Source organism: Cupressus sempervirens, chromosome 10 (genome assembly GCF_028749045.1).
Source record: "Cupressus sempervirens isolate cs-2001-9-10 chromosome 10, ASM2874904v1, whole genome shotgun sequence".
NCBI lineage: Eukaryota > Viridiplantae > Streptophyta > Pinopsida > Cupressales > Cupressaceae > Cupressus > Cupressus sempervirens.
In genome coordinates, this window is record NC_143127.1 from 617,814,843 (window position 1) to 617,825,830 (window position 10,988).

At 36.4% G+C, this 10,988-nt stretch overlaps 1 protein-coding gene across 5 annotated transcripts in view; it reads right to left on the reverse strand.

Moving 5' to 3' along the window:
* The window catches only part of ABCA1 (ATP-binding cassette A1), a 307,414-nt gene extending 296,759 nt beyond the window's left edge, over window positions 1-10,655 (reverse strand). The window contains exons 1-4 of one of the 5 annotated variants that reach the window (XM_089804609.1): window positions 10,443-10,618; window positions 10,058-10,150; window positions 8,884-9,280; window positions 8,637-8,776 (exon numbers count right to left, since the gene is read on the reverse strand). In XM_089804609.1, coding sequence (XP_089660735.1) covers window positions 8,637-8,723 — 87 coding nt within the window. In that variant the 5' untranslated portion in view covers window positions 8,724-8,776; window positions 8,884-9,280; window positions 10,058-10,150; window positions 10,443-10,618. Of the gene's footprint in view, window positions 1-8,636; window positions 8,777-8,883; window positions 9,281-10,057; window positions 10,151-10,279 lie in introns of all 5 variants that reach the window. The other 4 variants (XM_089804612.1, XM_089804611.1, XM_089804610.1 and 1 more) reach the window with 4 other exon arrangements.
* Between the last annotated feature and the right edge of the window lie 333 nt (window positions 10,656-10,988).

Genomic DNA, 10,988 nt, shown 5'->3' on the forward strand with positions numbered 1-10,988 from the left:
TCGTATTTAATCATAAACATCATTTGATTTTGAGATAGCGGTATTTTAAATATAGTGGTATTTAATCGTAAACATCATTTGATTTTGAGATAGTGGTTTTAGATGGTAGTCGTCATGTGATATTGTTATAGTGGTATTTGTGGACTAACCCGGGTGGATGTAGAAGCATCCCTAGTTTTGATTTCGATCTCAAATTTTAAGGTATGTGGATTTTAACTTCTATAGTAATTTCATTGATGGTGTTTTCAGCTCTTCATTAAAAAATTTCGTTTAACTGATTTTAACTGTCAATCTCTTTTATATAAACGAAACTGATGTAACTGTCTTCCTATGAAAATGAAATATTATCTATAAATTCTTTGAGAATGTTAGTTGTTAATTTAGACCCGGGAAAACTAGTTGTTACACCTTGAGCCATGGCAACCAAACATGAAAGTTTAACAATGGAGGCATGAAGTTTTTCTTTTCATTACAAATGCACAAATCACATATAAAACAAACTTGTTGGCATTTTAAGTAGTCTCTTTTAGGGTTGGAGCATCAAAGTAGATAAAATTAGGCAAAAAAAAGAAACACTTCTAAAAAGTCAAAAAAATTGTTTTGAGCCCCAATTCAGCCTATATTCTGAAGTTAGGTGCCAAAGTCATTGCAAATTCATCCAAATTCCTCCTGGGTCTATCTATTAGAATTTTAGGTGAATTTTGGTGACTCTGGCTGAATTTAGACTGCATTTGATGGGGACCCTTTTTTGCACCCTTTTTTGCACATAACCAAACTTGACTTTGAGGGTTTTGAGAGTGGATCTAGTATCATAGAATTATAACCCTCGTATTTGAATGAACATGTTCGTTGTTGTAATAATACTAGCAATTGCACCCAACAAAGGTGCAATGTTATAGCCGATAGGAAAATATATTTAATATTATATTATTTTAGAAAAAAAACATAGATAACAAAAAGTAGTGTGCATTTGTTTCTTTTTTCTTCCCTCTCTCTAAATGAAGGATTGTTGAACAATGGGTGAATCCAATTACTTGATGAAGCATTAGTTTTGAATTTTAGGTCTTTGCTTTATTGCAAAGAAAAATTTCTCAATTGGTCTTCCTCTTTTCTCCTTAGAACCATGTATGGGTTATTTTGTAATGTTCCTATTATAAAATAAATAAATGATCAAAACTTTGTTTATGGGTCGATTGATTTAGTATATCTCAGGCCCATTTTTATTTTATTTGCATCTATAGGTATTGTTTCGGCTCTCTTTGTAAACCCTCAGGAGTTCCTCTAAAGGGTATTTAAGTACATGTACATAGTGATTGATATGTGAATTTGGATTATTTAATTCATATTGGAAATTCTGACTAGAGTTCTGCTCTTTTCGCCATTTCAAAAGTGAAAGGCCTTCCCTATTTGGCTCACACAGTTTCAGTGGGATTCAATCCCCACCCTTCCATTCTATATTCTTGGCTCTAATCTAGCAAATCGAAGCATTATTTTTGTTATCATTGTTTCCTTATATATATATATATATATATATATATAGAGAGAGAGAGAGAGAGAGAGATTCAAATAATGCATGTACACTATGTCTGTATTGATATCCTGTATTCAATAAACTGCATTGTCATTGAAGGAAAAACAATCGCTCAAGCCCAGTTACATTCATTTCTCTATGCTCACAATATAACCCTTTGGCAATCATCATTCTGCACATTCAATAGTTTTGTACGCCATCATCCCTCCAACTGTATGGGCAACAATTCGCATGCCATCGGCCCTTACATCTATACGACCAATAGTTTGTACACTACCAGTGCCTTCCGCTTGTACAGCCAATAACCTCATACGACATCCTTCTAGCACCGTACAATATCCTTGTCACCATACGGCATCCATCCCCTTTGGATCGAGTTCCCCCACGAATCAAGTTCCCCCTTGCACCAAGTTCCCCTTCAAACCAAGTTCCCCCTCGGACTGGGTTCCCCTTCAAATCAAGATCCCCTTCAGACCAAGTTTCCCTCCGAGTCGAGATCCCCTTTCGACCAAAATTCCCTTCAGGTCTAGATCCCCTTCGGACCAAGATTCCCTTCGGATCAAGTTCGCCTTCGAATCGAATTCCCCCTCGGATCAAAACCCTCTTCGGACCAAGTTCCCCTTCAAATCAAGATCCCCTTCAAACCAAGATTCCCTTCGGATCAAGTTAGCCTTTGGATCAAATTCCCCGCCGGATCAAGACCCTCTTCGGACTGAGTTCCCCTTTAGATCAAGATCCCCTTCGAACCAAGATTCCCTTTGGATCAAGTTCCCCCTCAGCCCAAGTACCCCTTCAAATCGAAATCCCCTTCCGATTGAATTCCCCTTCAAATCGAGATCCCCTTTGGACTGAAACTATTTTGAGAACATTACATATTTTGCATTTTTGAGTATCTGTCGAAGGAGAACATCAGTTATATGCAAAGATTGTTTAATGATTTAACTCTTGACATAGTTGTGAATGTCAAACCTTACCTATTTGTGCTATCACTATTGACTATTGTTTTCCGTAGTGTTAGCCCTTGCGAATTGTGAATTGTTATAGCCCATGTCATGGAAAGCGGTATTTGCCTTCGACTGCTTAATGCACCTCACAGTCACAATACCATCCAAATAATTAGTGTTATAAAACCTCTTCTAAAGCTTAGACAAGCTATTAATGTTATTAGCTCTCTAAGTTAATAAATGTGTCTGCCTTCTTTTATTAATCGCTATATAGTATATGTTTGAATCTCTTTTGATGCTCTTCAATCTTTTTTCTTGGTATTACTAATCACTCTCACAGTGATAGATTTGCTATCAAAAGGCGTGTTTTCTTTCTCCCATCCTCCCAAATTGCAGCAGTATGTCAATTGCCCAACCTACAAATGCTCGCTGCCCATTCTTTTGGGATCTGATATGACCCTACCCTTATCATTTTGGGGCCGCTGCCACTTCCAAATCCTACACGTCTTCTCTTCCACAGTACGCATCAATGTGCGAACTTCACAGAACAATGATAGAGGAATTGATGTGGTATTCCATGATGCCCAAACAACCCCAATCCGCATTAGAGTAAATGGATTTTTGTTCGCGCTCATGTCATTTTGATTAAGCAATGTCGAAAATGAACCCCAGGACAAAGACGAAATCCTATTATGGAAGTTCCATCCATGGTGGTTACACCAATGTGTATTCGGTGACAAGTAGGTGACAAGCTGGAAAGTCATCAAATATCTCTGTGTTTCAACTTTTATTCCGTCCTCGCATTTTAACTTTTTCTCTCATCGGTTAAATATTTCACACATCACATTTGTTGTGCAACCTTCCACACACAATAGCCTATCGGCTAATCAGACCCATATCAAATCTGATATGGTTGTATTTTCCATTGCTATTCAAAGAGAGATCATAAATTTATGGGGTGGTCCTTCATCATTTTTTTCCCCACTGTTATTGTTTATCATTTATATATGTCTATCTATGATTTGGCATTAGAAACAAATATCAAACAAATCCAAAACTCATAAATCTGATTTCAAATAGTTAGCATGCCAACTGTTTGGCAAAATGTCAAACAGCCAAAACTGAAAATCCAGGTCAGAATTAAAAGAGGTTCTTACAGGGGTATCAGTGTTGAGGTCTCAAGGTCAAGCCCCAAGGAGCATGGTGGCTCGTGATGTCCCTGTGCACAGGAGATGTACCCTGGCCCCATGTGTCTTATGGGGTTGTCATAAATCCTCAAATGTTTGAATGGAATGCCTATAGAAGATGTGCCCCGAGGCCACCCTTAATGCCTATGGATGTCACCCACACCACCAGGTCCGTCTTTTGGTGTAGTGGTTGGGCCTTACTAGTATCAAAGCTAGTGATCTTGCCAGCCTATCGAGGAATTTGAAAATTCTGATTTCTAATTGAAGCATTGCATCAAAAGACAATCAGTGGTTGTAGTGTCCCATTTTCGGATTGGTCGGGATTGATACTTATTTAATCAACACTAAAGTTCATAACAGTCATGTCAGTTATCAAATGATATTATTATTTGGATTTACGACCAGAATATATAAATGTTATCCAAGTTGCCTAGACACCATCTATGGACTCCCTCAAAGTTTGTCCAAGTCCAATTCACAGAGATTAAAGGAATGCTGACCCACACCCTCTATTGGGATACATCCATTAGTTGGAATTTACTTGGGCCTCTCCTTGATTACATCATAGATTCCTCTATTTAAATACCCGATAATAATATTAAGAGTAATTTCTATAATAATTATAATGGTATTTATATTGATAAATAATATTATCTCTATTTTTAAAATAATATCTTTTTATTATAAATATTGCAAAATAAAATGCGTATATCATATAGATATAATATATCTTACAATCATATAAGATTATTTATTTCCTCCTCCTTCTGAAGAAATCTCATTGTATTTATATTCTCCTTTATAATCATTATCAATTTGAAAGGTCACCCCTTCATAATTACAATCCACATGAAAAGTCATAACTCTTAGTCATAACTCTTCATACTTACAATCCTTTCGGAAAGTCTCAACCCTTCATAATAATAAACCTTTCAAAAAGTCACAATACATTAAAATATCAACATTTTTTAAGAGTCACAACCATTCATAATTATGACCCTTTCAAAGAGTCACATCATTTCAATATCATTGATACCTTTTGAGAAAGTCACTTCCTTATTTTCTTCCATTACTTTCCTCTTCTATTATTCCTTTTTTACTACTATCTTTTCCTCCTCTTCCTTCTTTCTTTTTGAAATTTGAAGGAATCGCGTCTCTTATTACATATCTCTTCACTTTTCATTAGATTTAGTTAACTTTTATTATTTTATATTATATTATTTATTTACTTATTTACTTTCTACAATATTATCTCTCATAGTGAATTTTATTTGTTTACTCATCCATTGTAATTTTATAAATATTAATTTTATTTTATTAACTCTCAGATCTTATCTTATTGATAAAACATTATATTATTATTTATGTTATATATTATAATAATATTTTATTACTATTTCCTTTTTTTATATTAATGCTAATTGTAATATATGATTTTATTATCATTATTTATTTAATAATAATATCTTATTTAACTATTTAGGTCTGGTGAGGCTCATCTCACCCCTCTCAAGTCGCCTGCCACCTAGGAAAAACCACAAGCTAGGTGGTGGAAATGCAATTTCGATGGAGCATCCAAAGGCAATCTAGGACTATCAAGTGCAGGCTTTATTATTAGAGATGAAAATGGAGACATTGTTGCTCTTGGGAACAAAAGGCTTCAGGATGGAACCAGCAACGTAGCAAAAGTGAAGGCTACCCTTTTGGCAATGAGAGCATCAAAAAAACTTGGGGTGTCCAAGCTACATGTGGAAGAGGGCTCACTTATTACCATCAATGTCATCATTAAAGGCACCATTGATGCAGAAGCATCCTGGGTTGCACTGCTATCCTGCATGTTTTCAGTTTCCTTAGTTTCTGTCGAGTTGCAATGTCTTGCATTGCCAAGTTCTCTATGGTTGCCGAACATTTAGTGGATGTCGAGCTTCCTGGTTGATGTCGAATTCACAACTACTGCCGAGTGTTCTTTGGTTGCCAAGTCATCCTTTGGATGCCAAGTTTGTGTGGTTACCGAGTTCCTTTGGATGCTGAGTTCGTGTGGTTGCCGAGTTCGCTTGGATGTCGATTTTGTGTGGTTGTCGAGTTCCTTTGGTTGCCGAGCTCATGTAGTTGCCGAGTGTCAGTATTTTCATGGACTCTTCATTTGCCGAGCTGATTGTGTGGTTTTCTGTTGAGGTCAACCTTTACATTTAATTTAGTGTTAGATATCTACTGTGAGCCGACTTGTGGCTTAGCCTAGCATTTAATATGAGAGTTTATTTAGTTGTATTGCAACAGGCCGACTTGTGGTCGTGCATGTATTTAAGAGACCTTGGTTAGAGTCTTAGCGTAGCCTTAAGGGGAAAAAACAGAATGCGAGGTTGGATCATCGAAGATTGTAATTGAATTGATATATGTGGCCATAACCTAGAAGGCCTTACAGCTGAGCATATACTTGATCTTTGGATGAATATATGAATGAAGGCATTTTCTTCCTCTATCTCCTGAGTTACTTGTATTCATTATTGTTTTCGTTGTGTTGACTCTGTGCAAGCGGTGTGGATAGCTGGGTGTGCCTTTGGCCCTAGATTGGGTTGTGTAGAACCCTAAGTGAATTTGGTTGTAGGGTTCCAAATTTGCGGATTTGACCTATAGCTTGCATAGGGTTACAATCTGCAGGAACCTGATTTGTAAAGATGGTTCAAGGAAGGGGAAATGTTGAGAATGCAATATTAGATACATTGAGACAAATTGCAGCCAGATTAGATGTTGTGGAGACAACTCAGAGGAGAGGAGCACATCTTGATGATGTAAGTGATGATGAAGGAGTAGCAACAAACCCTAATCCAAAACCTAAAGAAGATCAAGATGAAGCAAGGTTGTTGAGAGTATTGTCTAGGGCAAATTCAAAGTTGTTCCTTATGATGGGAAATTGGACACCAATATTGTGTTGGATTGGATCTCTGAAATGGAAAAGTTCTTTGAGCATGAAAACACTCCTGATAATAGGATGGTGAAGATTACAATTACCAGGCTTAAAAGGACATGCCTCACAGTGGTGGGAGCATTTGCAAACTGATAGACAAAAGAGAGGAAAGGAAAAGATCAAGACTTAGCCAAAGATGGTAAACAAGGTAAATAACAAATTCCTTCCTACTAATTACCAAGTTAGCTTGTTGAGAAAGATACAAAATTTGAGGCAAAGAGACATGAATGTGAAGGAGTATACTGAGGAATTCTATAGATTGGACATCAGATTAGGACATGTGGATGATGATGTTGAGAAAATTGCAAGGTATCTAAATGGATTGAGATCTGGAATTCAAGATAAAATAAGTTTTGTGAAATCGGAAAGTGTGGAAGAAGCATACCAATATGCCTTGAAAGCTGAGGAGAAATGGTTTGGCAGTGATGATGTAAGTGATGAAGGCATGTGGTTTGGCAGCTTTACATTGTGGTACATATAGGAAGACATCTTCTAATGATATTGTTCAATGTAATAATTTAGAATAATGTTGCCGATGCTTCTCATACCTTAAAAATCATTTAAGTGGCTAATTAAAAGGATGCGGGATATTCTACTGCTGTAAGAGTTAAATAATAAGTGAATAATGTAAAATCTATTTTCGTTATCAATTTCATGTGGACATCCTTTAACTTATTATAGATTTCTGACTTCTTTGTGGATGATGTGCTTTTATTTACTTAGTCTATAGGATGCAAGTATGTCATTGACTTTTGCAAAAGTGATTATGGTTTCATATTTCATAACCCCGCTAAGGGTCTTGAATCTAGGTTTACAATGTTTATTATATTATTTATATTTTATTATTCAATGTAAGACTGCTGCCTTTATACTGCTGACATCAAGAATATTAAATCGGCCTTGGTACTCCAGCTACCATCAAGAAAATTTATCCAGCTTTGCTACTAGTATGTGTGATATTCTAGTTTTGTAAAAGTCAAATAAAAAGTGAACGATGTTATTACTGCATTGATTTAATTTCAAGACCATCTAAATTTTTATAGATATAGTGGCTCTTGAGAACTAATGATTTTAATACCTGATAAAAAGCATCTTTGAACACCATTTTTAAATTGACTTTTGTGACTACTATGTAGTTCCATACAAGTCAAATAAGAAGTATTATTACCATTGTTGATTTAATTTCAACATCAGTTAAATTTTTATAGACATAATGGCTCTTGAGAACTAATGATTTTTACACCTGATCAAAAGTATCTTTGAACACTATTTTTAAATTGACTTTTGCAACTAATATGCATGATATTCTAGCTCTGTAAAAGTCAAATAAGAAGTGAATGATGTTATTCCCAGTGTTGATATCATTTAAAGTTTTATAGACATAATGGCTCTTGAGAACTAATAATTTTTACACCTAACCAAAAGTATCTTTGAACACTATTAGTATTTTTATATTGACTAAGGTGCAGTCCTGTAGAGTGGGGCCCTACTGTTCCTATTCTTCCCATGCAGATGGATACCTGAAATTTCGCTATATAATTTCAATTTTAGAGGTAGAATTTTGCTCTTTAAATGAGTGCCAATTCTTTAGGTTAAATACTTCCAATGGGATCACAACAACATGCACCATCTGGTTTTGCCATTTTTAAATTAGTTGGATAATAACACGGACCATTTTGTCAAATAGAGGTTTCTATGCAAGAAGAAAGTTTGAACTGTTAGCTTTTGGGAGCAAAAGTTCCAGAAAAATCAATAGGAAACCTAAAAAGTATGTTTTGTATGAGACAAGTTTTCTGCAAATCGATCCTAAATATTCCATGGTTGTCTGCTGAGAAAATCATGTAAGCGCCTCTCCATGGGACACTTCCTATGTCGGGGGTTCATGTTTTTATCAGTATCATTTTACTTATTTTTCTTGCTAGACCATGATTCTTAATACACTACCTTTAGGTTAAATCTAAAATTATCAGACGCTGCAATTGAAACAACTGGAAATGGGAAAGCCGTACCTCAACCAAGGTAACCCACGGATGCCTAGTTTTTAGAAGCCAATTCTTGCGCAGCATGGCCTTGAGCTGTCTATTGGAATTCCCCATTGCTCCACCTTTTCTGAGCCTCCTGCTCTGAAAAGGAATGATTTTATTATCACCTGGCAATAAAAAATAATATTGGGGATAACAAAATCATTGCTCCAATCCAATACAAAATTAGAGTGCTAAAGAACAAATCAAGGATAGCATGGTCAAACGTGAATACCTCTATTCGACAGAAGTGCAGGTTTAAAGTTCAATAGCCCGTGACAAATCAAGACAAACAGGCGTCACATTATTCTGGCAAATGTTCATGCTGCCTCAAATTCCAAAATGTAAACTCTGCACATCAATTTTTTCTGCAGATATCTAGAAATACGATGCCTTCCTCAAAAGTAGTCCAAGCTAATGGTTCTCCCACTTAATTATGTTCGAATTGGGCCACATTTGCAAAGCCTAATGCCTTCCTCAAAAGTAGTCCAAGCTAATGGTTCTCCCACTTAATTATGTTCGAATTGGGCCACATTTGCAAAGCCTAACCTTAGTGCAGAACAGCCGATTGCAGAGCGATTTCCATGACTCGCTGCCAGAAAATGCCGACTTACAAAGCCAATCATGTCACCCTGCATCCAAAGCAAAGCCAAGCATCATTAATTCCACTTAAGGCTTCTCTGAGGCAACTATTATTAGAAAATGAAGCAGATATTAACAATTTTTTTTAAACCACCATTTAATTCTTGAACTTCACCAAGTACAATGCTGAATCGGGACAACTACATCTTTTAAACTAATTAAATTTCCTTAACAAAAGCACAACGGGCATGATCGCCTTCTCTAAAAATACCAAATTTTGATGCAAAATCGATAACGTTAAGTTAGCCAGAGCAGGCACATATAACCCGTTGATTAGAAGACAGAGTTTCCGCAAATCCAGACCATACTCTGGATGTGCCTCCATAATACAGCATATTTTTTCCGACAAATCCTCACGAAGTACAATTCTATTAAATAACAACCTACTTTAACCAATATTACAAAACGATATGCAAAAGTAGCTTATCTTGTATCATCGTAACAAAAAAGCAGTTGTCCGATAAATTCTTCAAAAATAAAACGTACACTACGAATTTCTACTGAATAAACGAAAATTTTAAAAAGAATTAACAGGTATACAAAGATTGGGCAAATTCTCGCCAAAATCGAAGAATTGTCCACCATATACTTCAACGATAAGGGGACAACAAAAGCCATTTCAACGAAATAAACAACTAATCAACCAAATTTGCATTACAATTTTCCGTCATAATTGCGAAAGAAGCAAATTTCTAACGACTTCTTCAACGACAATATATACACAATAGCAATTTATTAAAAGTAACGAAAAACGCAACAAAAAATACCGCAGAGTCTTCCGAACGTGAAGCGTTACAGACAAGTGAATTTCCCTTCCACACATTCAAAACAACCGCTTATATGACGAAATTTTCAAAAAGCTGCTCAAAACCAAGGGAAAAAAAAAAATAAGTTGAATCATCGTCCCAGTATAAACAACAAAATTTACATCATTAACAACATTTTTCTGACAGCTCCGTTCATGATCTCACAAAAACGAAACAGAACACCTTTTATTTCCAAAAATGACTGCATAACCAGAATTCTTCCGTAACAACTCCAAAAACCGAACTCAACTCCGCAAGAAACACTCCTAACCGTTAACCGAGCATACGAAAAGCTTCTTCTCCCTGCCTGGGCTAATAACCAGAAAAAAATCGTAAAACACCTTACCTCTGCATATTTTCCTCCACGACTGCCTCCGCTCCCTCAAAATCTACTCCCGATGAAACCCCACTCCCATCGTAAAACAATGATTTGAGTTGCGCAATGGCGTAAAGACTAACCCAGGTTCGATTCGCGGGGCCTCCCTTACGAAAGATAGAACTACGATCGAAGCGTTGTACTGTAGTCCGAGAAAAGAGGTTGTAACAAATAACAAATAATAAAAGTAAAACTGCAGGAATGTTCGTATATTCGTTTGAGGAGGCTTTGGGGGCGGCGCCATGGTGGGCCCTCTATTGGAAAACCCGTTGTGTTGTGTTGTTGAGCTTTGGGTTAGGCGGGCCCCACCTTGCTGCACGTTTAAGTGACATATCCACCAATGTGTTTTATTCAACATCGCTTGTCTCGACTTCTTGGGCTAGATGCGTCTTTTTAATTTACCGACGGTTTATGTCACCATTTGGACATATCTTCGTGTTCAAATTTCGCGTGCTCAGCTATGGACATATCTTCGTGTTCAAATTTCACGTACTCAGCTACGAAACATTTTTGGCG